A 27,408-nucleotide genomic window follows, 5' to 3' on the forward strand; every position below is an offset into this window, starting at 1 on the left:
TCGCATCTGCGACTGAGGGTCCAAGGAGGTGCATTGCGCAAGAGGTCATCATCGGACGTATCCTCACACTGTTCCCTTTGGGGAACTGTATGAAGTGGTGGAAGGATTTATGGCCGTGATTAACGCTCATTCTGTGACCGTAACCATCTTTGAACCAGCCATTAGGGTGGTTAGTCCTATGGCGGGAGGGTTTTACGGGCTCCCACAACCCATCTGAGGGGGGGGGGCCACCAACACCCACGGACGCAAGTATCCCGCTGGATGTCCACCCAGAATTTAAAGTTGGAGCTCCGACTCCACTTGCCGGGACTGTCTGGAGTGGGGTTCAAAACCCTACTCCTTCTGGCCCAGCGGCGGGGATGCTTACTGCTACGCAAAAGGCCCACTCCGCACAAAAGGTGACACCCATACGTTTCCTGCGCCTTTTCCCTCCCCGTGACTGGAGCCCTATGCTGCCATTTCGCGTTGCTAATCGGATTGGGCCTTTGTCATAGCAGTAGGATCCCCGCCGCTGGGCCAGATCAGGGTAGGGTTTCGAACCCCGCTCCAGACAGTCCCGGCAAGTGGAGTCGGAGCTCCGGCTCTAAATTCTGGGTTGACATCCAGTGGGATATTTGCGTCCGTGGGTGTGGGTGGCCCCCCCTCCTTGTATAGCTTGTGGGAGCCCGTAAAACCCTCCCGCCATAGGACTAACCGCCCTAATGGCTGGTTCAAAGATGGTTACGGTCACGGAATGAGCGTTAATCACGGCCATAAATCCTTCCACCACTACATACAGTTCCCCAAAGGGAACAGTGTGAAGACACGTATGACAACGACATTGCTAAATAAATAAATGGAATTAAAAAAATTCTTTTAGGGCTTTTAAAAGTCTTTAAATTGCTTTAATTCTCTTTAAAACTACTTCAGATTACTCAAAATAATGTAAACATTTTAAAAAGTTTATAAAAGTTACCAAAATCTTCAAAAAACTTCCAAAAACCTATTTAAACTGCTGCTTTGCATGTAAAAAAGCAAAGCAGCTTGACAGAAACATTGGGGGCGTGTCCAGTGAAACTGAGACCTCAAGGGGCGTGTCTCACTTACACTGCACGCTCCTGGCTCCGCGCTGGCTGCACTCCTGGGCGGCGTGACGTCATACGCTGCCCGGGATTCTTCTTTCAGTTTCTGCAAGTGCAGGCGTCCCTGGAGCTGATCGGCAGGAGCGCGGGGTAAGTGCAAATACGGGGCTTGCACGCGCTGCAAGCCCCGTTCTGGAATTTCTGGCCCATTCACAGTAAGCTGTGTTTCCACGTGTTTTGGTAAGTTACATGCCAAATGTACTGTGTTGCTCAGGCTTACCTAAATTTGTGTATGCATATCAGTTATGTGCTTGTGTACTAATGTGTGCTTCCATTTCTGTATTGTATTTCAGTTTCACAATAAGAATCTTTCAGTAAAGTTTACAAGAAAAGTCAAGCCTTGTGATTTTTATGGGAAGATATCAAGTTGTTAGCTACCTGTCTAGCTCTGCATAGGAACGCGCTGCAAGGACAGAATAGTTGTTGTAATGCTCTTCAGCCGGGGTGCTGGGCAAACGGAGCGGGGTCATGAGCCATGGGCAGAGAGGATAGCCCTTGTCGCCAAGAAGCCAGCCTCGTGGGTGAGCCGGGGCCTCAAAAAGGTCAGCCACTGAGGTCTGATGCAGGATGAACGCGTCGTGGCTGCTGCCAGGGAATTGTGCGTTGACCGCCATGATCATCTGCCGGTGATCACAGACCAGCTGCACATTAAGGGAGTGGAATCCCTTGCGGTTGCGGAACTCCTCAGGATTCTGTAATGGCGCCTGCAAAGCCACGTGTGTGCAATCAATGGCCCCCTGCACCATGGGGAAGTCCGCAATAGCTGCAAAGCCCTGCGCATGCTCCCCCTGCTTCTCCAGGGTCACAGGGAAGGTGATTAATTCGCGCCTCCTTCTATAGAGGGCAGCTGTCACTTGCCGGATGCAGTAATGCACCGCAAATTGTGAAATATTTGATATGTCCCCAGTTGCTGCCTGAAACGAGCCGCTGGCGAAAAAGTTGAGGGCAACAGTGACTTTCACGGCCATCGACAGAGAGGTCCTACACTGTAGCCATGGCTGCAGATCCTCAGCAAGCAGGTGGCACAGCTCAGTCACAACATCCTTACCGAATCTGAGCCTTCGCAGACACTGCTCCTCCTGCTGCCTGAAAACCCTGGCAGCGTATGGTCGGATTTGGCGACGTCCATTGCCCCTCCTCCTTCTGGCCAATCCCGGCCCTCTCTCCCTCCGTCTCTGTGCCCTTGCCAGTTGTTCAGCCAGGAGGACGTTCCCCTCCAAAGCAGCTCCCATTATTATGTCAGACGAGTAAGACGCAGTAATCTCTCATGATCAAACTGTTCTGGACAGGGCTGAAGGTCCCAAGGCTCCGCTGGCTCAATGAGAAGAACTCTCTGCAACTGAAGGTCTGAAACTCTCTCCAGCAGTGAGCAGGATGGGCAGCCCAAATGGCTGCCGCTTTTATACTAGTGCTGTCCCCTTTAAAGAGCGCCCCCCGAGTCCGAGAAGGACCTGGTAACATTCCATCCAACTGTCACTAATAGCGCCAGGCGGAACGGAGGGGGGCGCCACTGAATTTCTGGTCCGGGGCGCCAAAAAGGCGTTGCACAATGAAATGACGTCATGATCAGGCTGCGCCCGCAAGCGGGCGGAAAGAGTTAGCGCCGGCGCTAAAAGGCTACTCAATATGGCAGGAAGCGCTGGGTTCACTGCGCCCGCCCGAAAATTGGGTAACGCCCCAATTCTCGGGCTCTTTAGGCGCTAATCGCTGGCGCAACCAACCGAATTTCTCCCCCGCTGTATTTAAGTAAAGGAGTGTTGCACTAAGCAAAAGAGTGCTGTAGTGGACACTAAGTACTGTGAGAAGTAAAGTGCTGCACTAGTTATAAGTGCTGTATTTAAGTAAGAGTGTACTGTATTAAAAGTGCTGTATTTAAGTAACAGAGTGTTGCACTAAGCCAAAGAGTGCTGTAGTGGACATTACGTGTACTGTGTTAAGTAAAAGTGCTGTATCGAGCACAGGTATGTTGTATTCATTATTTTAAATTGTTTTCTTTTTGTTTCAATAAATACTGGTCTGTTTTGCACCCAACCACGAGTCTCGTTTCTGTCTACATCGCTACCGAATACGTCCGGCGGTCAGAACCAGGAATAGTGGAGCGCTTCGAAACCGCACGGGGCTCTGGAGCAGCTCAGAGGCTTCTGACTGGCCAGAGACAATAACCCCATCCCCGCTAATAATTCCTACACCTCCTTTGCTCTAATGAAAACAAATCCAGCTTCTCCAACCTGTCCTTGTTGCTAAGATCCCCCATCCTCGGAACCATATGCAATACTCCAGTTGTGGCCTAACCAGCGTTTTATAAAGGTTCAGCACAACTTCTCTACTTTTGCACTATTTCAACAGTTCAGCGGTCGCTGCATGTAAATTGCCTTATGCTTCCTCACTTAACAGGCAGAAGCTAAAGGCTAATATTACTACAGTATAAAAGGGCACAATCTTAAAATTAGAGTTAGGCCATTGAGTGATGTCAGGAAACACTTCTTCACACAAAGGGTCGTGGAAATCTGGAACTCTCCCCGCAAAAAGCTGTCGAGGCTGGGGGTCAATTGAAAATTTCAAAATTCAGCTTGAATAATTTTCGTGAGGTAAGGGTATTAAGGGTTACAGAACCAAGGCGGGTAAATGGAGTTAAGATACAGGTCAGCCATGACCAAATAGAATGGCGAAACAAGCTCGAGGGGCTGAATGGCCTCCTCCTGTTCCGATGAGAAATAACTAGCAATGTGACATTAGCAGACTTCAGGACAATCTGATTTACCCTGTCCTTACAAGGTGAGCTCATCTGCCTTAAAGAAAGACTTGCATTTATATAGCGCCTTTCACATCCACAGGACGTCCCAAAGCATTTTACAGCCAATGAAAGTACTTTTTTTGGAGTGTAGTCACAGTTGTAATGTAGGAAACGCAGCAACCAATTTGTGCACAGCAAGCTCCCACAAACTGCAATGAGATAATGACCAGATAATCTGTTTTTTTAGGGATGTTGGTTGAGTGATAAATATTGGTCAGGACACTGGGGAGAACTCCCTTGCTCTACTTCAAAATAGTGGCCGCGGGATCTTTTACATCCACCTGAGAGAGCGACGGAGCCTCGGTTTAACGTCTCGTCCGAAAGACGGCACCTCTGACAGTGCAGCACTCCCTCAGCACTGACACTGGGAGTGTCGGCCTGGATTATCCGCTCAAACCTCTGGAGTGGAGACTCGAAGCTGCGACCTTCTGACTCAGAGGCGAGAGTGCTGCCCACTGAGCCACGACTGACACTAACATTAACCATCTGATTAACCCTTTCCTTTACAATGGGGTGGGGGGGGGACTCAGCCCTCTGAGGGCTTTTTTTTAAGTTGAAATCTGACCTGATGGAAGCGGTCCCCGAGCCGCAATCGAAGCGGAACTCCACGTAGCCATCCGCCAGGTTGAGGGAGATGAAGTCCTTGCTGGACATGTCGTAGCTGTAGAGGATGACCCCATCGCCCATCTCGGGCCGGAAGGTGATGTGGAACTCCATGAAGGAGAGGTAGTGCTGGGGCTCCATGGGCCAGGGCAGGCCAGCATAGGACAGCAGCGAGGCGTTGAACTGCGGGACCACCAGCCTGAAAGCTAGACGGGCAAGTCATTGGAAACAAAAAGGGGAGGGGTTGGGTTAGAAAAGCGGCCAAGATGGTGGAGCTGACTTTTTGTTCTTCGAGGGGAACCAGAAGAATCCATTGGCAGGAGGGTCGGTAACCAGAGGGGTCGGCCATTTAGGACTGAGATGAGGAAAGAAAAAAAAAGAAAGACTTGCATTTCTATAGCGCCTTTCACGACCACCGGACGTCCCAAAGCGCTTTACAGCCAATGAAGTACTTTTTTAAAGTGTAGTCACTGTTGTAATGTGGGAAACACAGCAGCCAATTTGTGCACAGCAAGCTCCCACAGCAGCAATGTGAAAATGACCAGATCATCTGTTTTTGTTATATTGATTGAGGGATAAATATTGGCCAGGACACTGGGGATAACACCCCTGCTCTTGTTTGAAATAGTGCCATGGGATCTTTTACGTCCACCTGAGAGAGCAGACGGGGCCTCGGTTTAATGTCTCATCTGAAAGACGGCACCTCCGACAGTGCAGCACTCCCTCAGCACTGCACTGGGAGTGTCAGCCTAGCTTTATGTGCTCAAGAGGAATTTCTTCACACAGAGGGTGGTGAATCTTTGGAATTCTCTACCCCAGAGGACTGTGGAGGCTCAGTCATTGAGTATATTCAAGCAAGAGATCGATAGATTTTTGAATATTAAGGGAATCAGGGGATATGGGGATCGGGCAGGAAAGTGGAGTTGAGGCCGATGATCAGCCATGATCTTATTGAATGGCGGAGCAGGCTCGAGGGGCCGAATGGCCGACTCCTGCTCCTATTTCTTACGATCTTATGAGGACACAGATATGAGATAATCTGCAAAAGATCCAGAGGGGTGATGAGATTTTTAATTTATAAGCAGCAAGTTGTCATAACCTGGAAGGATGGTGGAAGCAGATTCAATAGTAACTTTCACACACACAGACACAGACACAGAGACACACACAGACACAGACACAGACACAGACACAGACACAGACACACACACAGACAGACACAGACACAGACACAGACACAGACACACTCACACAGCAATGCTAACCAGCCTCAGAATGGGCATTAGCTTTGGCTTTCCAAAAGAGAGCAAGAGAGAGAGAGAGAGAGAGAGAGAGAGACAGAGAGAGAGAGAGAGAGCTAGCGGCTCGAAAACACATACCTTCCTCACAGTGCTTGCCTCGGAAGCCCAGGGGACACAGACACAGGTAGGAATCGGCTCTGTTTGGGACACAGGTACCACCGTTGACACAGGAGACCTCGTTGCACAATCCGGTGCTGCACTCCCCTAAAAACAAATCCCAATTCGGGGGGGGGGGAGGATGGGGTGGGTGGGGCAGCGGTGGGTGAAGAGGGGAGGAGGAGAGAAGGTAAAAGAAGGGCAAGGGTTACTGCTTAGGAGCGAGAGGCGGTCATTTCAGGTGAGTTACCACAAGAGAAGGCAAGTACTGGGCAACTCTGCGAGGCAACGGTTAGACGGCCGTGACTGTTAGAGGACCCGGACGGTACCAGATAGGGGACCAAATAAAGTGGGAGGGGCAGAGAAACTTCTGGAAAAGCCAGAAGCGATGGTTCATGTGGGGAACTGATGGAAAAAGAACAAAAAAAAATGTAGTGTGGTGGCTGTGTTTATTTGCAGCTCCAGTGGGTTTGGACCAGATTTCTGATTGGCTCCCTTGGAGAACAAGACACGCCCAACAGTTTATCTGCAATGTGCAATTTGATCCAATCTTGTCTGGCAGCCGACTGAAAGTTTTTTTTAAAAATTCGTTCCTGGGATGTGGGCGTCGCTGGCAAGGCCGGCATTTATTGCCCATCCCTAATTGCCCTCGAGAAGGTGGTGGTGATCCGCCTTCTCGAACCGCTGCAGTCCGTGTGGTGAAGCTACTCCCACAGTGCTGTTAGGGAGGGAGTTCCAGGATTTTGACCCAGCGACGATGAAGGAACGGCCGATATATTTCCAAGTCCAAGGGTTGAACTAATTGAGTTGTTTAAGATGATTAAAGGAGTTGATAGAGAGAAACTATTTCCTCTGCTGGGGGGAGTCCAGGACAAGGGGGGCATAAACTTAAAATTAGAGCCAGGCACGTTGATGTCAGGAAGCACTTCTTCACACAAGGGGCAGTGGAAATCTGGAACTCTCGCCCCCAAAAAGCTGTTAAGGCTGGGGGTCAATTCAAAATGTCAGAACTGAATTTGATAGATTTTCATTAGGTAAGGGTATTAAGGGTTACAGAACAAAGGTGGGTAAATGGAGTTAAGATACAGATCAGCCATGATCTAATTGAATGGCGATACAGACTCGAGGGGCTGAATGGCCTCCTCCTGTTCCTATGTTCCTAAGCCGGGATGGTGTGGGACTTGGAGGTGATGGTGTTCCCGTGCGCCTGCTGCCCTTGACCTTCTAGGTGTAAGGGGTAGTGCGCGAGACTTGTTAACTCAGCTCAGTGGAAGCCGAGCTGGGTAGATGAAGGGGACGCCCTCCGCGCGACCATGGCGGCTCGAATCACGTACCTACGTCAGCCCCACTGACTGCCCGCCAAGGGGCCAGGGCCTCATGTTCACCCCGCCTGCCATTGATGACCAGAGACTGCACACAGCCCCGGAACCCCCGGTTGCTCCCCGCTGCCTTGGCCAGCCAGTAGCACTGGGGGCGCCGCCGAGGTACAAGGGAGAGCGGAACGTGATCTTGGTGTAGCGACCCTGTGGAGGAACAGGAAGACCCGGTCAATAGAGAGTCAATCACCCCTCCCGCTCACTACTGGGTATCAAACAATCGCTACCACCCCACCCATAAGAACATAAGAAATAGGAGCAGGAGTCGGCCATTTGGCCCCTTGAGCCTGCTCCGCCATTCAATAAGATCATGGCTGATCTTCTACCTCATCTCCACCTTCTCGCCCTATCCCCATATCCCTTAATTCCCTTAATATTCAAAAATCTATCGATCTCTGTCTTGAATATACTCAACGACTGAGCCTCCACAGCCCTCTGGGGTAGAGAATTCCAAAGATTCACCGCCCTCTGATTGAGGAAATTTCTCCTCATCTCAGTCCTAAATGACCGACCCCTTATTCTGAGACTGTGACCCCTGGTTCTAGACTCCCCAGCCAGGGGAAACACCCTCCCTGCATCTACCCTGTCAAGCCCTGTAAGAATTTTGTATGTTTCAATGAGATCACCTCTCATTCTTCTAACTCTAGAGAATATAGACCTAGTCTACTCAATCTCTCCTCATAGGACAATCCCCCCCCCCCCAGGAACCAGTCTGGTGAACCTTCGTTGCACTCCCTCTATGGCAAGTATATTCTTCCTTAGGTAAGGAGACCAAAATTGTACACAATACTCCAGGTGTGGTCTCAACAGGGCCCTATATAATTGCAGTAAGATGTCTTTATTCTATACTCAAATCCTCTTGTGATAAAGGCCAACATACCATTTGCTTTCCTAATTGCTTGCTGTGCCTGCATGTTAACTTTCAGTGATTAGTGTACAAGGACACCCAGGTCCCTCTGAACACCAGCATTTCCCAATCTCTCAACATTTAAAAAATACTCTGCTTTTCTATTTTTCCCACCAAAGTGGATAACTTCACATTTCCCCACATTATATTCCATTTGCCATGTTCTTGCCCACTCAGTCAACCTGTCTATCTCGCTCCGCAGCCACTTTGTGTCCTCCTCACAGCTTCCCCCCCCCACCCACCCCGCTCGCTACTGTGTAACAGGCAATCTCTTCCCCCTCCCCTCTCCACACCTCCCCATTTCCTTCCTCCCCCCCACCTCTCCCCTCCCCCTCAATCCATCCTATTCCCCACTTCACCCGCTCCCTCTGTCCCGCTCCCCCTCACCCCCTCCCTCCCTCTCTCCCTCTCATTCCCCTCCCTCACTCCTTCCCTCCCACTCTTCTCCTCCCCCTCTCCTCCCCTCCACCTCTCCCCTCCCTCCCCCTCCCCCTCTCCTTCCCCTCCCTCACTCCTCACCCTCCTCACCCTCCCTCTTCTCCTCCCCCTCTCCCCCCTCTCCCCTCCCACTCCCCCTCCCTCCCTCACTCCTCCCCCCTCTTCTCCCCCTCCCTCCCTCCCTCCCACTCTTCTCCCCCTCCCTCCCTCCCACTCTTCTCCCCCTCCCTCCCTCCCTCCCACTCTTCTCCCCTCCCTCCCTCCCTCCCACTCTTCTCCCCCTCTCTGCTCTCTCCCCTCCCTCACTCCTCCCACTCCCTCCCTCCCACTCCTCCTCCCCAGCTCCGCTCCCCCTCCCCCCGGGGAGGTTACCTTGGATTTCCCGGCGATGGGGGTGTCATTGTCAAGCCGTAGCCAGCCGTTGATGCCGTTTCGGTAGATGGTGGCGGTGTGCCAGGTCCCAGCCTGGACCCTGCTCTCACTGATGAGGATCGCAGCTCCGGTGCCACAGTTAAATCTGCAGTGAAAGATATGAATGAACTCGCATTTCTATGGCGCCTTTCACATCCTCAGGACGTCCCAAAGTGCTTTACAGCCAATGAAGCACTTTGTGAAGCGTGGTCACTGTTGTAATGTGGGAAACGCAGCAGCCAATTTGTGCACAGCAAGCTCCCACAAACAGCAATGTGATAATGACCAGATAATCTGTTTTAGTGATGTTGATTGAGGGATAAATATTGGCCCCAGGACACCGGGGAGAACTCCCCTGCTCTTCTTCGAAATAGTGCCAGGGAAACTTTTATGTCCACCTGAGAGGGCAGACGGGGTCTCGGTTTAACGTCTCATCCGAAAGACGGCACCTCCGACAGTGCAGCGCTCCCTCAGCACTGTGTAGTCACTGTGTTAATGTCGGAAAGTGGGGGAAGGATTCAGGAATGGCAGAATTCAGGAACGCAGCCCGATCTCGGAGCCCAACTCATGATTCCTGCTGTCCACAGGGCACGTTCCTTATTTTTGTTGTTTTTTCCGATTTTCTCTCCTGAAAACACTAACTTGTGTCACAGCGCGGCTCCGGGACACTGATGGCCATAAGACCATAAGAAACAGGAGCAGGAGTCGGCCATTCGGCCCCTCAAGACTGCTCCGCCATTCAATGAGATCATGGCTGATCATCGACCTCAACTCCACCTTCCCGCCCGATCCCCATGAGGCCATCCAGAGCCTCGCATGAGTCCACATGCAATTCACCGAGGGAGTGTGGAGGATGGGCGGGGGGAGGGAGGACTGAGGGTGGGCAGAGGGAGGACTGAGGGAGTACGGAGGGAGGGCGGAGGGAGTACGGAGAGTGGGCGGAGGGTGGGCGGAGGGTGGGCGGAGGGAGGGCAGAGGGAGGACTGAGGATGGGCGGAGGGAGGACTGAGGGTGGGCGGAGGGACGGCGGAGGGAAGGCGGAGGGTGGGTGGAGGGTGGGCGGAGGGTGGGCGGAGGGAGGGCGGAGGATGGGCGGAGGGTGGGCGGAGGGAGGACTGAGGGAGGACTGAGGGTGGGCGGAGGGTGGGCGGAGGGTGGGCGGAGGGTGGGCGGAGGGTGGGCGGAGGGTGGGCGGAGGATGGGCGGAGGGAGGGCGGAGGATGGGCGGAGGGAGGGCGGAGGATGGGCGGAGGGTGGGCGGAGGGTGGGCGGAGGGTGGGTGGAGGGAGTATGGAGGGAGGGCAGAGGGAGGGTGGAGGGAGTACGGAGGGAGGGCGGAGGGAGGACTGAGGATGGGTGGAGGGTGGGCGGAGGGAGTACGGAGGGTGGGCGGAGGGAGTGCGGAGGGAGTACGGAGGATGGGCGGAGGGTGGGCGGAGGGAGTACGGAGGGTGGGCGGAGGGAGGGCGGAGGGAGGGTGGAGGGAGGGCGGAGGGAGGGCAGAGGGAGGGCGGAGGGAGTACGGAGGGTGGGCGGAGGGAGGACTGAGGATGGGCGGAGGGTGGGCGGAGGGAGTATGGAGGGAGGGCGGAGGGAGTACGGAGGGAGGGCGGAGGGAGGACTGAGGATGGGCGGAGGGTGGGCGGAGGGAGTACGGAGGGTGCGCGGAGGGAGTGCGGAGGATGGGCGGAGGGAGTACGGAGGATGGGCGGAGGGTGGGCGGAGGGAGTACGGAGGGTGGGCGGATGGTGGGCGGAGAGTGGGCGGAGAGTGGGCGGAGGGAGTACGAAGGGAGGGCGGAGGGAATACGAAGGATGGGCGGAGGGAGTGTGAGGTAAGGCTGAGGCAGGGCTGCACTGCCGGAGAATCCTGAACTCACGGTTTGCCTGTACAGGTGGATATTAAAGATCCCCCAGTCCTGGGGGAAGGAGCCGGGGGCTTTTCCCAATGTTGTGGCCAACCTGCCGACCTCCACCAGCACCGGGGATTGAACCGATCCTCCAGTTTTCCGATTTACCGTTATTCTGCAGATTACCGCGGCTCCGTGTAATCACAGGGGCCGTGTAAACCCGGGGATCGTGTAAACCCGGGGACCGTGTAAACCCGGGGATCGTGTAAACCTGGGGACCGTGTAAACCCGGGGATCGTGTAAACCCGGGGGCCGTGTAAACCCAGGGACTGTGTAAACCCGGGGACCGTGTAAACCCAGGGACTGTGTAAACCCGGGGACCGTGTAAACCCGGGGGTACCGTGTAAACCCGGGGGGGCCGTGTAAACCCGGGGACCGTGTAAACCCGGGGGGACCGTGTAAACCCGGGGGGGCCGTGTAAACCCGGGGGGACCGTGTAAACCCGGGGGGACCGTGTAAACCCGGGGACCGTGTAAACCCAGGGACCGTGTAAACCCGGGGGGACTGTGTAAACCCGGGGGGGACCGTGTAAACCCGGGGGGACCGTGTAAACCCGGGGGGACCGTGTAAACCCGGGGACCGTGTAAACCCGGGGGGGCCGTGTAAACCCGGGGGGGCCGTGTAAACCCGGGGACCGTGTAAACCCGGGGGGGCCGTGTAAACCCGGGGGGGCCGTGTAAACCCGGGGACCGTGTAAACCTGGGGGGGCCGTGTAAACCCGGGGGGGCCGTGTAAACCCGGGGGGACCGTGTAAACCCGGGGGGACCGTGTAAACCCGGGGACCGTGTAAACCCGGGGATCGTGTAAACCCGGGGACCGTGTAAACCCGGGGACCGTGTAAACCCGGGGGGACTGTGTAAACCCGGGGACCGTGTAAACCCGGGGGGGCCGTGTAAACCCGGGGGGGCCGTGTAAACCCGGGGGGACCGTGTAAACCCGGGGGGACCGTGTAAACCCGGGGGGGACCGTGTAAACCCGGGGGCCGTGTAAAACCGGGGACCATGTAAACCTGGGGGGACCGTGTAAACCCGGGGACCGTGTAAACCCGGGGGGGACCGTGTAAACCCGGGGGGACCGTGTAAACCCGGGGACCGTGTAAACCCGGGGGGGACCGTGTAAACCCGGGGGGACCGTGTATACCCGGGGGGACCGTGTAAACCCGGGGGGGATCGTGTAAACCCGGAGGGACCGTGTAAACCCGGGGACCGTGTAAACCCGGGGACCGTGTAAACCCGGGGGGACTGTGTAAACCCGAGGACCGTGTAAACCCGGGGGGACCGTGTAAACCCGGGGACCGTGTAAACCCGGGGGGACCGTGTAAACCCAGGGACCGTGTAAACCCGGGGACCGTGTAAACCCGGGGACCGTGTAAACCCGGGGGGACCGTGTAAACCCAGGGACCGTGTAAACCCGGGGACCGTGTAAACCCGGGGACCGTGTAAACCCAGGGACCGTGTAAACCCGGGGACCGTGTAAACCCAGGGACCGTGTAAACCCAGGGGACCGTGTAAACCCGGGGACCGTGTAAACCCGGGGATCGTGTAAACCCGGGGGGACCCTGTAAACCCGGGGGGACCGTGTAAACCCGGGGGACTGTGTAAACCCGGGGGGGACCGTGTAAACCCGGGGACCGTGTAAACCCGGGGGGACCGTGTAAACCCGGGGACCGTGTAAACCCGGGGACCGTGTAAACCCGGGGACCGTGTAAACCCGGGGATCGTGTAAACCCGGGGGCCGTGTAAACCCGGGGATCGTGTAAACCCGGGGGGACCGTGTAAACCCGGGGACCGTGTAAACCCGGGGATCGTGTAAACCCGGGGGGACCGTGTAAACCCGGGGACCGTGTAAACCCGGGGGGACCGTGTAAACCCAGGGACCGTGTAAACCCGGGGACCGTGTAAACCCGGGGACCGTGTAAACCCGGGGACCGTGTAAACCCGGGGGCCGTGTAAACCCGGGGGGACCGTGTAAACCCGGGGGGACCGTGTAAACCCGGGGACCGTGTAAACCCGGGGACCGTGTAAATCCGGGGACCGTGTAAACCCGGGGGGGCCGTGTAAACCCGGGGGGACCGTGTAAACCCGGGGACCGTGTAAACCCGGGGGGACCGTGTAAACCCGGGGGGACCGTGTAAACCCGGGGGGACCGTGTAAACCCGGGGACCGTGTAAACCCGGGGGGACCGTGTAAACCCGGGGGGACCGTGTAAACCCGGGGACCGTGTAAACCCGGGGGGACCGTGTAAACCCGGGGACCGTGTAAACCCGGGGGGACCGTGTAAACCCGGGGATCGTGTAAACCCGGGGACCGTGTAAACCCGGGGACCGTGTAAACCCGGGGGGACCGTGTAAACCCGGGGGGACCGTGTAAACCCGGGGGACCGTGTAAACCCGGGGGGACCGTGTAAACCCGGGGACCGTGTAAACCCGGGGGGACTGTGTAAACCCGGGGACCGTGTAAACCCGGGGACCGTGTAAACCCGGGGGGACCGTGTAAACCCGGGGACCGTGTAAACCCGGGGACCGTGTAAACCCGGGGACCGTGTAAACCCGGGGGGACCGTGTAAACCCAGGGACCGTGTAAACCCGGGGGGGCCGTGTAAACCCAGGGACCGTGTAAACCCGGGGGACCGTGTAAACCCGGGGACCGTGTAAACCCGGGGATCGTGTAAACCCGGGGACCGTGTAAACCCGGCGGGACCGTGTAAACCCGGGGACCGTGTAAACCCGGGGGGACCGTGTAAACCCAGGGACCGTGTAAACCCGGGGATCGTGTAAACCCGGGGACCGTGTAAACCCGGGGACCGTGTAAACCCGGGGACCGTGTAAACCCGGGGGGACCGTGTAAACCCGGGGACCGTGTAAACCCGGGGGGACCGTGTAAACCCGGGGGGGCCGTGTAAACCCGGGGGGACCGTGTAAACCCGGGGACCGTGTAAACCCGGGGACCGTGTAAACCCGGGGGGACCGTGTAAACCCGGGGACCGTGTAAACCCGGGGACCGTGTAAATCCGGGGGACCGTGTAAACCTGGGCACCGTGTAAACCCGGGGGGACCGTGTAAACCCGGGGACCGTGTAAACCCGGGGGGACCGTGTAAACCCAGGGACCGTGTAAACCCGGGGGACCGTGTAAACCCGGGGACCGTGTAAACCCGGGGGGGCCGTGTAAACCCAGGGACCGTGTAAACCCGGGGGACCGTGTAAACCCGGGGACCGTGTAAACCCGGGGATCGTGTAAACCCGGGGACCGTGTAAACCCGGGGGGGCCGTGTAAACCCGGGGACCATGTAAACCCAGGGACCGTGTAAACCCGGGGGGACCGTGTAAACCCGGGGACCGTGTAAGCCCAGGGGGACCATGTAAACCCGGGGGGGACCGTGTAAACCCGGGGGGGCCGTGTAAACCCGGGGGGACCATGTAAACCCGGGGACCGTGTAAACCCGGGGGGGCCGTGTAAACCCGGGGACCGTGTAAACCCGGGGACCGTGTAAACCCGGGGGGGCCGTGTAAACCCGGGGACCGTGTAAACCCGGGGGACCGTGTAAACCCGGGGGGACCGTGTAAACCCAGGGACCGTGTAAACCCAGGGACCGTGTAAACCCAGGTGCCGTGTAACCTGGGGGGACCGTGTAAACCCGGGGGGACCGTGTAAACCCGGGGGGGACCGTGTAAACCCGGGGACCGTGTAAACCCGGGGGGACCGTGTAAACCCGGGGACCGTGTAAACCCGGGGGAACTGTGTAAACCCGGGGGGGACCGTGTAAACCCGGGGACAGTGTAAACCCGGGGGCCGTGTAAACCCGGGTGTACCGTGTAAACCCGGGGACCGTGTAAACCTGGGGGGACCGTGTAAACCCGGGGACCGTGTAAACCCGGGGGGGCCGTGTAAACTCGGGGGGGCCGTGTAAACCCAGGGACCGTGTATACCCGGGGGGACCGTGTAAAGCTGGGGGCCGTGTAAACCCTGGGACCGTGTAAACCCGGGGGGACCATGTAAACCTGGGGGCCGTGTAAACCCAGGGACCGTGTAAACTCGGGGGGGCCGTGTAAACCCAGGGACCGTGTAAACCCAGGGGGACCGTGTAAACCCGGGGACCGTGTAAACCCGGGGGGTGCCGTGTAAACCCGGGGGGGCCGTGTAAACCCGGGGACCGTGTAAACCCAGGGACCGTGTAAACCCGGGGACCGTGTAAACCCGGGGACCGTGTAAACCCGGGGACCGTGTAAACCCGGGGGGACCGTGTAAACCCGGGGGACCATGTAAACCCGGGAGGGCCGTGTAAACCCGGGGACCGTGTAAACCCGGGGACCGTGCAAACCCGGGGGGACCGTGTAAACCCGGGGACCGTGTAAACCCGGGGGGGCCGTGTAAACCCGGGGACCCTGTAAACTCGGGGACCGTGTAAACCCGGGGGACCGTGTAAACCTGGGGGGATCGTGTAAACCCAGGGACCGTGTAAACCCGGGGGGGCCGTGTAAACCCAGGGACCGTGTAAACCCGGGGGGGACCGTGTAAACCCGGGGGACCGTGTAAACCCGGGGGACCGTGTAAACCCAGGGACCGTGTAAACCCGGGGGGGACCGTGTAAACCCCGGGGGCCGTGTAAACCCAGGGACCGTGTAAACCCGGGGACCGTGTAAACCCGGGGGATCATGTAAACCCGGGGACCGTGTAAACCCGGGGGGGCCGTGTAAACCCGGGGACCATGTAAACCCGGGGACCGTGTAAACCCGGGGGGACCGTGTAAACCCGGGGGGGACCGTGTAAACCCGGGGGGGCCGTGTAAACCCGGGGGGACCGTGTAAACCCGGGGGGACCGTGTAAACCCGGGGACCGTGTAAACCCGGGGGGGCCGTGTAAACCCGGGGACCATGTAAACCCGGGGACCGTGTAAACCCGAGGACCGTGTAAACCCGGGGACCGTGTAAACCCGGGGATCGTGTAAACCCGGGGGGACGTGTAAACCCGGGGGCCGTGTAAACCCGGGGGGGATCGTGTAAACCCGGGGGGACCGTGTAAACCCGAGGACCGTGTAAACCCGGGGGGACCGTGTAAACCCGAGGACCGTGTAAACCCGGGGACCGTGTAAACCCGGGGATCGTGTAAACCCGGGGGCCGTGTAAACCCGGGGACCGTGTAAACCCGGGGGCCGTGTAAACCCGGGGACCGTGTAAACCCGGGGGGACCGTGTAAACCCGGGGACCGTGTAAACCCGGGGGGACTGTGTAAACCCGGGGGGACCGTGTAAACCCGGGGACCGTGTAAACCCGGGGATCGTGTAAACCCGGGGGCCGTGTAAACCCGGGGGGACCGTGTAAACCCGGGGACCGTGTAAACCCGGGGACCGTGTAAACCCGGGGGGACCGTGTAAACCCGGGGGGACCGTGTAAACCCGGGGACCGTGTAAACCCGGGGATCGTGTAAACCCGGGGGCCGTGTAAACCCGGGGACCGTGTAAACCCGGGGACCGTGTAAACCCGGGGACCATGTAAACCCGGGGGGACCGTGTAAACCCGGGGACCGTGTAAACCCGGGCGGACCGTGTAAACCCAGGGACCGTGTAAACCCGGGGGGACCGTGTAAACCCGGGGACCGTGTAAACCCGGGGATCGTGTTGTGGTAAACCACTGTTATAGTTATCACTGTATATTGTTCTCACTGTTCTCACTGTCACATCACTACACGAGGTCGCCTCTTGTCGCACTGTTATACCTGGGCTGACCACCTCCGACTCCGCCCATTACCTGCCCAGGTATAAAGGTAGCTGACTGGCTAGTATTCCTCCCTGTTGGATCGGATCACCCACGAGGGTGGGCTCTGTTATTTAGCCAATAAAAACCTTCAGTTACGTTCTTAACTCGTCGCCTTTTATTGGACTAATTGATAGGCATATCACGTGTAAAACCGGGGGGGGCCGTGTAAACCCGGGGACCGTGTAAACCCGGGGGGACCGTGTAAACCCGGGGGGACCGTGTAAACCCGGGGACCGTGTAAATCCGGGGACCGTGTAAACCCGGGGGGACCGTATAAACCCGGGGGGACCATGTAAACCCGGGGACCGTGTAAACCCGGGGGGACCGTGTAAACCCGGGGACCGTGTAAACCTGGGGATCGTGTAAACCTGGGGGCCGTGTAAACCCGGGGACCGTGTAAACCCGGGGACCGTGTAAACCCGGGGGGGCCGTGTAAACCCAGGGACCGTGTAAACCCGGGGGGACCGTGTAAATCCGGGGACCGCGTAAACCCGGGGCGACAGTGTAAACCCAGGGACCGTGTAAATCCGGGGGGACCGTGTAAACCCGGGGGACCGTGTAAACCCGGGGACCGTGTAAAACCGGGGGTGCCGTGTAAACCCGGGGACCGTGTAAACCCGGGGGACCGTGTAAACCCGGGGACCGTGTAAAACCGGGGGGACCGTGTAAACCCGGGGACCGTGTAAACCCGGGGGACCGTGTAAACCCGGGGACCGTGTAAAACCGGGGGTGCCGTGTAAACCCGGGGACCGTGTAAACCCGGGGGGACCGTGTAAACCCGGGGACCGTGTAAACCCGGGGATCGTGTAAACCCGGGGACCGTGTAAACCCGGGGGGACCGTGTAAACCCGGGGACCGTGTAAACCCGGGGGGACCGTGTAAACCCGGGGACCGTGTAAACCCGGGGGGACCGTGTAAACCCGGGGACCGTGTAAACCCGGGGGGACCGTGTAAACCCGGGGGGGCCGTGTAAACCCGGGGGGGACCGTGTAAACCCGGGGACCGTGTAAACCCGGGGACCGTGTAAACCCGGGGGGACCGTGTAAACCCGGGGACCGTGTAAACCCGGGGAGCGTGTAAACCCGGGGACCGTGTAAACCCGGGGACCGTGTAAATCCGGGGGACCGTGTAAACCCGGGCACCGTGTAAACCCGGGGGGACCGTGTAAACCCGGGGACCGTGTAAACCCGGGGGGACCGTGTAAACCCAGGGACCGTGTAAACCCGGGGGGGCCGTGTAAACCCAGGGACCGTGTAAACCCGGGGGGGACCGTGTAAACCCCGGGGGCCGTGTAAACCCAGGGACCGTGTAAACCCGGGGACCGTGTAAACCCGGGGGACCGTGTAAACCCGGGGACCATGTAAACCCGGGGATCGTGTAAACCCGGGGACCGTGTAAACCCGGGGGGGCCGTGTAAACCCGGGGACCATGTAAACCCAGGGACCGTGTAAACCCGGGGGGACCGTGTAAACCCGGGGACCGTGTAAGCCCAGGGGGACCATGTAAACCCGGGGGGGACCGTGTAAACCCGGGGGGGCCGTGTAAACCCGGGGGGACCATGTAAACCCGGGGACCGTGTAAACCCGGGGGGGCCGTGTAAACCCGGGGACCGTGTAAACCCGGGGACCGTGTAAACCCGGGGGGGCCGTGTAAACCCGGGGACCGTGTAAACCCGGGGGACCGTGTAAACCCGGGGGGACCGTGTAAACCCAGGGACCGTGTAAACCCGGGGGGGCCGTGTAAACCCGGGGACCGTGTAAACCCGGGGGACCGTGTAAACCCGGGGGGACCGTGTAAACCCAGGGACCGTGTAAACCCAGGGGTCGTGTAACCCGGGGGGACCGTGTAAACCCGGGGGGACCGTGTAAACCCGGGGGGGACCGTGTAAACCCGGGGACCGTGTAAACCCGGGGGGACCGTGTAAACCCGGGGACCGTGTAAACCCGGGGAAACTGTGTAAACCCGGGGGGGACCGTGTAAACCCGGGGGCCGTGTAAACCCGGGGGGGCCGTGTAAACTCGGGGGGGCCGTGTAAACCCAGGGACCGTGTATACCCGGGGGGACCGTGTAAACCTGGGGGCCGTGTAAACCCAGGGACCGTGTAAACCCGGGGGGACCATGTAAACCTGGGGGCCGTGTAAACCCAGGGACCGTGTAAACTCGGGGGGGCCGTGTAAACCCAGGGACCGTGTAAACCCAGGGGGACCGTGTAAACCCGGGGACCGTGTAAACCCGGGGGGTGCCGTGTAAACCCGGGGGGGCCGTGTAAACCCGGGGACCGTGTAAACCCAGGGACCGTGTAAACCCGGGGACCGTGTAAACCCGGGGGCCATGTAAACCCGGGGACCGTGTAAACCCGGGGACCGTGTAAACCCGGGGGGACCGTGTAAACCCGGGGGACCATGTAAACCCGGGAGGGCCGTGTAAACCCGGGGACCGTGTAAACCCGGGGACCGTGTAAACCCGGGGGGACCGTGTAAACCCGGGGGGGACCGTGTAAACCCGGGGACCGTGTAAACCCGGGGGCCGTGTAAACCCGGGGGGACCGTGTAAACCCGGGGACCGTGTAAACCCGGGGGGACCGTGTAAACCCGGGGTGACCGTGTAAACCCGGGGGGGACCGTGTAAACCCGGGGACCGTGTAAACCCGGGGGCCGTGTAAACCCAGGGGGACCGTGTAAACCCGGGGGGGATCGTGTAAACCCGGGGACCGTGTAAACCCGGGGGGGACCGTGTAAACCCAGGGACCGTGTAAACCCAGGGACCGTGTAAACCCGGGGACCGTGTAAACCCGGGGGGGACCGTGTAAACCCGGGGACCGTGTAAACCCAGGGACCGTGTAAACCCAGGGACTGTGTAAACCCGGGGACCGTGTAAACCCGGGGGGACCGTGTAAACCCGGGGACCGTGTAAACCCAGGGACCGTGTAAACCCGGGGGGACCGTGTAAACCCGGGGGGACCGTGTAAACCCGGGGGGGATCGTGTAAACCCGGGGGGGATCGTGTAAACCCGGGGTGCCGTGTAAACCCGGGGACTGTGTAAACCCGGGGACCGTGTAAACCCGGGGACCGTGTAAACCCGGGGGGGGGACCGTGTATACCCGGGGACCGTGTAAACCCAGGGACCGTGTAAACCCGGGGGGATCGTGTAAACCCGGGGATCATGTAAACCCGGGGATCGTGTAAACCCAGGGGGACCGTGTAAACCCAGGGGGTCCGTGTAAACCCGGGGGACCGTGTAAACCCGGGGGGACCGTGTAAACCCAGGCGGGCCATGTAAACCTGGGTGGACTGTGTAAACCCGGGGACCGTGTAAACCCGGGGACCGTGTAAACCCGGGGGGATCGTGTAAACCCGGGGGACCGTGTAAACCCGGGGTGACCGTGTAAACCCGGGGATCGTGTAAGCCCGGGGGGACCGTGTAAACCCGGGGGGACCGTGTAAACCCGGGGATCGTGTAAACCCGGGGGATCGTGTAAACCCAGGGGGACCGTGTAAACCTGGGGGCCGTGTAAACCCGGGGACCGTGTAAACCCGGGGACCGTGTAAACCCGGGGGGATCGTGTAAACCCGGGGGACCGTGTAAACCCGGGGTGACCGTGTAAACCCGGGGACCGTGTAAACCCGGGGGGACCGTGTAAACCCGGGGGACCGTGTAAACCCGGGGGGACCGTGTAAACCCGGGGATCGTGTAAACCCGGGGGATCATGTAAACCCGGGGACCGTGTAAACCCGGGGATCGTGTAAACCTGGGGATCGTGTAAACCCGGGGGACCGTGTAAACCCGGGGAGGGGCCGTGTAAACCCGGGGATCGTGTAAACCCAGGGGGACCGTGTAAACCCGGGGATCGTGTAAACCCGGGGAGGGGCCGTGTAAACCCGGGGATCGTGTAAACCTGGGGGCCGTGTAAACCCAGGGACCGTGTAAACCCGGGGATTGTGTAAACCCGGGGGGACCGTGTAAACCCAGGGGACCGTGTAAACCCGGGGGGACCGTGTAAACCCGGGGACCGTGTAAACCCGGGGGGACCGTGTAAACCTGGGGGCCGTGTAAACCCAGGGACCGTGTAAACCCGGGGATTGTGTAAACCCGGGGGGACCGTGTAAACCCGGGGGGACCGTGTAAACCTGGGGACCGTGTAAACCCAGGGACCGTGTAAACCCGGGGATTGTGTAAACCCGGGGGGACCGTGTAAACCCGGGGGGACCGTGTAAACCCGGGGGGACCGTGTAAACCCGGGGGGACCGTGTAAACCTGGGGATCGTGTAAACCCGGGGGACCGTGTAAACCCGGGGATCGTGTAAACCTGGGGGCCGTGTAAACCCAGGGACCGTGTAAACCCGGGGATTGTGTAAACCCGGGGGGGCCGTGTAAACGCAGGGACCGTGTAAACCCGGGGGGACCGTGTAAACCCGGGGGGGCCGTGTAAACCCAGGGACCGTGTAAACCCGGGGATTGTGTAAACCCGGGGACCGTGTAAACCCGGGGGGACCGTGTAAACCTGGGGGCCGTGTAAACCCAGGGACCGTGTAAACCCGGGGATTGTGTAAACCCGGGGGGACCGTGTAAACCCGGGGGGACCGTGTAAACCCGGGGGGACCGTGTAAACCCGGGGGACCGTGTAATCCCGGGGATCGTGTAAACCCGGGGGACAGTGTAAACCCGGGGATCGTGTAAACCCGGGGGACCGTGTAAACCCGGGGATCGTGTAAACCCGGGGATCGTGTAAACCCGGGGGGACCGTGTAAACCCGGGGGACCGTGTAAACCCGGGGATTGTGTAAACCCGGGGGACAGTGTAAACCCGGGGACCGTGTAAACCCGGGGGATCATGTAAACCCGGGGGACCGTGTAAACCCGGGGACCGTGTAAACCCGGGGATCGTGTAAACCCGGGGATCGTGTAAACCCGGGGGGACCGTGTAAACCCAGGGTCTGTGTAAACCCGGGGGGACCGTGTAAACCCGGGGGCCGTGTAAACCCGGGGGGATCGTGTAAACCCGGGGGATCATGTAAACCCGGGGGATCATGTAAACCCGGGGGATCGTGTAAACCCGGGGATCGTGTAAACCCGGGGGCCGTGTAAACCCGGGGGGATCGTGTAAACCCGGGGGATCATGTAAACCCGGGGGATCGTGTAAACCCGGGGGACCGTGTAAACCCGGGGATCGTGTAAACCCGGGGATCGTGTAAACCCGGGGATCGTGTAAACCCGGGGGGACCGTGTAAACCCGGGGACCGTGTAAACCCAGGGACCGTGTAAACCCAGGGACCGTGTAAACCCGGGGGACCGTGTAAACCCGGGGGCCGTGTAAACCCGGGGGGACCGTGTAAACCCGGGGGCCGTGTAAACCCGGGGGACCGTGTAAACCCGGGGATCTTGTAAACCCGGGGATCGTGTAAACCCGAGGATCGTGTAAACGCGGGGACCATGTAAACCCGGGGGCCGTGTAAACCCGGGGGGACCGTGTAAACCCGGGGGCCGTGTAAACCCGGGGGACCGTGTAAACCCGGGGACCGTGTAAACCCGGGGGCCGTGTGTCTTTTTGTTTTGCTTGTATTTCAGAAGGGAATTCCTGACCTGAACTGGAGGTGTCGACGGATGATTGCGACGGAGAGGAAATCCCCGCGGCCGTTCTCGCTCTCTCCGCAGTAAAGCAGCAAACCGTCCTCCACGTCCGCCTGCAAGAGTGGCGCAAGAAGATAAATCAGCATCGGCGGGGGGTAAAGAGAGAGACCGATGGGCAGGAGCGATGGGCAGGAAACGCCCTACTCTACAGGAGGCGGGGGAAGGATGGTGCTCAACGCTTTGGCCGTCAGTACATCGTAGAATCACAGCACAGGAGGCCATTCGGCCCATCGTGCCTGTGCCGGCTCTTTGAAAGAGCTCTCCAATTAGTCCCACTCCCCCCTGCTCTTTCCCCATAGCCCTGTAAATCTTTCCTTTTCAAGTATTTCTCCAATTCCCTTCTGAGAGTTACTATTGAATCTGCTTCCACCACATTCCAGATCACAACAACTCGCTGCGTAAAAACATGTTTCCTCATCTCCCCTCTGGTTCTTTTGCCAAACACCTTAAATCTGTGTCCTGGTTACAGACCCTCCTGTCACTGGAAACACTTTCTCCTTATTCACTCTATCGAAACCCCTCATGATTTTGAACACCTCGATTAAATCTCCCCTTCACCTTCTCTGATCTAAGGAGAACAATCCCAGCTTCTCCTTGCCAGCTTAACTATTTCAATTTTTAAAACAACGCGGAAAATGTTGGAAATACACAGCAGGTCAGGTCAGAGCTGGGAAGACTGAAGGTTCGAGCCTTTCGGATACATGCTCTTCATCAAGGGAAGCGAGCTCGGGGGGGTAATTCAAAAACCCCACTCCCGACAGCCCCAGCGGGCAGTGTCTAGAGTACAGAGTGACCACTGGCCCAGGGGGAGTTCACACCCCACTCCTGACAGCCCCAGCGGGCAGTGACTAGAGTACAGAGTGACCACTGGCCCAGGGGGAGTCCACACCCCACTCCCGACAGCCCCAGCGGGCAGTGTCTAGAGTACAGAGTGACCACTGGCCCAGGGGGAGTCCACAGCCCACTCCCGACAGCCCCAGTGGGCAGTGACTAGAGTACAGAGTGACCACTGGCCCAGGGGGTGTTCACACCCCACTCCTGACAGCCCCAGAGGGCAGTGTCTAGAGTACAGAGTGACCACTGGCCCAGCGGGAGTTCACAGCCCACTCCCGACAGCCCCAGTGGGCAGTGACTAGAGTACAGAGTGACCACTGGCCCAGGGGGTGTTCACACCCCACTCCCGACAGCCCCAGAGGGCAGTGTCTAGAGTACAGAGTGACCACTGGCCCAGGGGGAGTTCACAGCCCACTCCTGACAGCCCCAGTGGGCAGTGTCTAGAGTACAGAGTGACCACTGGCCCAGGGGGAGTTCACACCCCACTCCCGACAGCCCCAGTGGGCAGTGTCTAGAGTACAGAGTGACCACTGGCCCAGGGGGAGTTCACACCCCACTCCTGACAGCCCCAGCGGGCAGTGTCTAGAGTACAGAGTGACCACTGGCCCAGGGGGAGTCCACACCCCACTCCCGACAGCCCCAGAGGGCAGTGTCTAGAGTACAGAGTGACCACTGGCCCAGGGGGAGTCCACACCCCACTCCCGACAGCCCCAGTGGGCAGTGACTAGAGTACAGAGTGACCACTGGCCCAGCGGGAGTTCACACCCCACTCCCGACAGCCCCAGTGGGCAGTGTCTAGAGTACAGAGTGACCACTGGCCCAGCGGGAGTTCACACCCCACTCCCGACAGCCCCAGTGGGCAGTGACTAGAGTACAGAGTGACCACTGGCCCAGGGGGAGTTCACACCCCACTCCCGACAGCCCCAGTGGGCAGTGTCTAGAGTACAGAGTGACCACTGGCTCGGGGGGAGTTCACAGCCCACTCCCGACAGCCCCAGCGGGCAGTGTCTAGAGTACAGAGTGACCACTGGCTCGGGGGTAGCAAGCCCACCTCTGGGTTGGAAGGTGAAGGGTTCGAGGCCCCGGGAGTGGAGGGCGCTGGCTCCAAATACTGGGTTGAGATGTGACAGGGGTACTTGGCCCCCATGGCTGTGGGTCTCCCCTCCATCGTTTACACTCCTGGCCGGCGTCCCACGTCCCACCCTACGTAAACTTGAGATCATCCAAAACTCGGCTGCCCCGTGTCCTAACTCGCACCAAGTCCCGCTCACCCATCACCCCCTGTGCTCACTGCCCCGTGTCCTAACTCGCACCAAGTCCCGCTCACCCATCACCCCCTGTGCTCGCTGACCCGTGTCCTAACTCGCACCAAGTCCCGTTCACCCATCACCCCCTGTGCTCACTGCCCCGTGTCCTAACTCGCACCAAGTCCCGTTCACCCATCACCCCCTCTGCTCGCTGACCCGTGTCCTAACTCGCACCAAGTCCCGTTCACCCATCACCCCCTCTGCTCGCTGACCCGTGTCCTAACTCGCACCAAGTCCCGCTCACCCATCACCCCGTGCTCGCTGACCCGTGTCCTAACTCGCACCCAGTCCCGTTCACCCATCACCCCCTGTGCTCACTGCCCCGTGTCCTAACTCGCACCAAGTCCCGCTCACCCCCTGTGCTCACTGCCCCGTGTCCTAACTCGCACCAAGTCCCGCTCACCCATCACCCCCTGTGCTCGCTGACCCGTGTCCTAACTCGCACCAAGTCCCGCTCACCCATCACCCCCTGTGCTCACTGCCCCGTGTCCTAACTCGCACCAAGTCCCGTTCACCCATCACCCCGTGCTCACTGCCCCGTGTCCTAACTCACACCCAGTCCCGTTCACCCATCACCCCCTGTGCTCGCTGACCCGTGTCCTAACTCACACCCAGTCCCGTTCACCCATCACCCCCTGTGCTCACTGCCCCGTATCCTAACTCGCACCAAGTCCCGCTCACCCATCACCCCCTGTGCTCGCTGACCCGTGTCCTAACTCGCACCAAGTCCCGCTCACCCATCACCCCCTGTGCTCACTGCCCCGTGTCCTAACTCGCACCAAGTCCCGTTCACCCATCACCCCCTGTGCTCGCTGACCCGTGTCCTAACTCGCACCAAGTCCCGCTCACCCATCACCCCCTGTGCTCACTGCCCCGTGTCCTAACTCACACCCAGTCCCGTTCACCCATCACCCCCTGTGCTCGCTGCCCCGTGTCCTAACTCGCACCCAGTCCCGTTCACCCATCACCCCCCGTGCTCACTGCCCCGTGTCCTAACTCACACCCAGTCCCGTTCACCCATCACCCCCTGTGCTCACTGCCCCGTGTCCTAACTCGCACCAAGTCCCGTTCACCCATCACCCCCTGTGCTCACTGCCCCGTGTCCTAACTCACACCCAGTCCCGTTCACCCATCACCCCCTGTGCTCACTGCCCCGTGTCCTAACTCGCACCAAGTCCCGCTCACCCATCACCCCCTGTGCTCACTGCCCCGTGTCCTAACTCACACCAAGTCCCGTTCGCCCATCACCCCCTGTGCTCACTGCCCCGTGTCCTAACTCACACCAAGTCCCGCTCACCCATCACCCCCTGTGCTCACTGCCCCGTGTCCTAACTCACACCAAGTCCCGTTCGCCCATCACCCCCTGTGCTCACTGCCCCGTGTCCTAACTCGCACCAAGTCCCGCTCACCCATCACCCCCTGTGCTCACTGCCCCGTGTCCTAACTCACACCAAGTCCCGTTCGCCCATCACCCCTGTACTCACTGACCTACACTGGCTCCCAGTCCGGCAACACCTCGATTTCAAAATTCTCATACTTGTTTTCAAATCCCGCCATGGCCTCGCCCCCTCCCTATCTCTAATCTCCTCCAGCCCCACAACCCCCCGAGATATCTGCGCTCCTCTAATTCTGGCCTCTTGAGCATCCCTGATTTTAATCGCTCCACCATTGGCGGCCGTGCCTTCAGCTGTCCCGGCCCTAAGCTCTGGAATTCCCTCCCTAAACCTCTCTTTCCTCCTTTGTGAGCTCTTTAAAACCCACCACTTTCCTGCCCTACTATCTCCTTGTCTGGCTTGGTGTTTGCTAGTTTGCTCCGGTGAAGTGCCTGGGGACGTTTGACTACACTGAAGGTGCTGTATCAGCTGTTGTTGTTTCAGGTTTTTGCAGTTTTTACACTTCATCTTTCTGTACAGTTTCACTCACCTTAAACTCAATGGTTATCTGAAAGGTCTGGTAGGAATTCTTGAGAGGTTCGAAGGTGAGGTAGGAGTAACCATAGAACTTTGGGAATCGAATGGAAATATCTGAGGGAGCGGAAAGGAGAAACCCTGTATCAATTCCATCAACAACACTGCGCGACCCAGCGAACACACATCAGACCCTTAAACCGAGGCCTTAAACAAGTCTGCTCTCTCAGGTGGACGTAAAAGATTACGCGGCCACTATTTCGAAGAAGAGCAGGGGAGTTCTCCCCGGTGTCCTGGCCAATATTTATCCCTCAATCAATATCACTAATAAACAGATTATCTGGTCATTATCACATTGCTGTTTGTGGGAGCTTGCTGTGCGCTAATTGGCTGCCACGTTTCCCACATTACAGCAGTGACTGCACTTCAAAAAGTACTTCATTGGCTGTAAAGCGCTTTGGGAGTCCCTGAGGTCGTGAAAGGTGCCGTATAAATGCAAGGGCAAAAATTGGGTATCGCCCATTGTGGGGCGCTAATATCGGCTGGGCGCAAAGTTTAGCGCCCGGCGCTAATTATCGCCTCCGACGGCAAAATTCACCTCTACCGCCCCTGGAGGTGATTGGAGCGCTAAATCAGGCGCTGCACAGCTCTCATAAGGCGCTAACGTCGGGGAGCGAGGCGTTACCTCAGAACGCTACCGAAGCTCAGGCGATGTCCGTTACCATGGAAGCCAGACAGACTGGTGCCGCCCAGTTCTTAAAGGGGAGGGGCCATCTTGCTGGCCAGCCACTCCCTGCTCGTTGCAGCCTTGAATCTCGGCCTGGAGAGACCTCGAAAGCAATTGTGTGGGAAGCACTAATGGATCGGCCCAGGGAAAGAGCTCAGCGCTTAGGAACCTCAAAAGTGGTGCTGAGGGCGATAAATCTCTCCAGACGTCTCTCTCCCTCTCAACCTGTGTTTACCAAAGACTTAGTCGACAAAAAAAGGCAGGAAGCGCCCGCCTTTAAATAGCGCTCCCCCAGC

General features: G+C 58.7%; 1 protein-coding gene across 3 annotated transcripts in view; it reads right to left on the reverse strand.

The window, feature by feature from the left end:
* egflam (EGF-like, fibronectin type III and laminin G domains) overlaps positions 1-27,408 on the reverse strand; it is a 190,728-nt gene that overhangs the window by 55,825 nt on the left and 107,495 nt on the right. For 2 of the 3 annotated variants that reach the window (XM_085968538.1, XM_085968454.1), the window contains exons 1-3: positions 7,250-7,390; positions 5,898-6,023; positions 4,481-4,724 (exon numbers count right to left, since the gene is read on the reverse strand). In XM_085968538.1, coding sequence (XP_085824664.1) covers positions 4,481-4,659 — 179 coding nt within the window. In that variant the 5' untranslated portion in view covers positions 4,660-4,724; positions 5,898-6,023; positions 7,250-7,390. Of the gene's footprint in view, positions 1-4,480; positions 4,725-5,897; positions 6,024-7,249; positions 7,439-9,008; positions 9,154-22,289; positions 22,391-26,401; positions 26,503-27,408 lie in introns of those variants that run through there. The other variant, XM_085968609.1, reaches the window with a different exon arrangement.

The sequence above is a fragment of the Somniosus microcephalus genome, chromosome 1 (genome assembly GCF_052327205.1).
Source record: "Somniosus microcephalus isolate GS21.2 chromosome 1, FLI_Smic_1.0, whole genome shotgun sequence".
Classification (NCBI taxonomy): domain Eukaryota; kingdom Metazoa; phylum Chordata; class Chondrichthyes; order Squaliformes; family Somniosidae; genus Somniosus; species Somniosus microcephalus.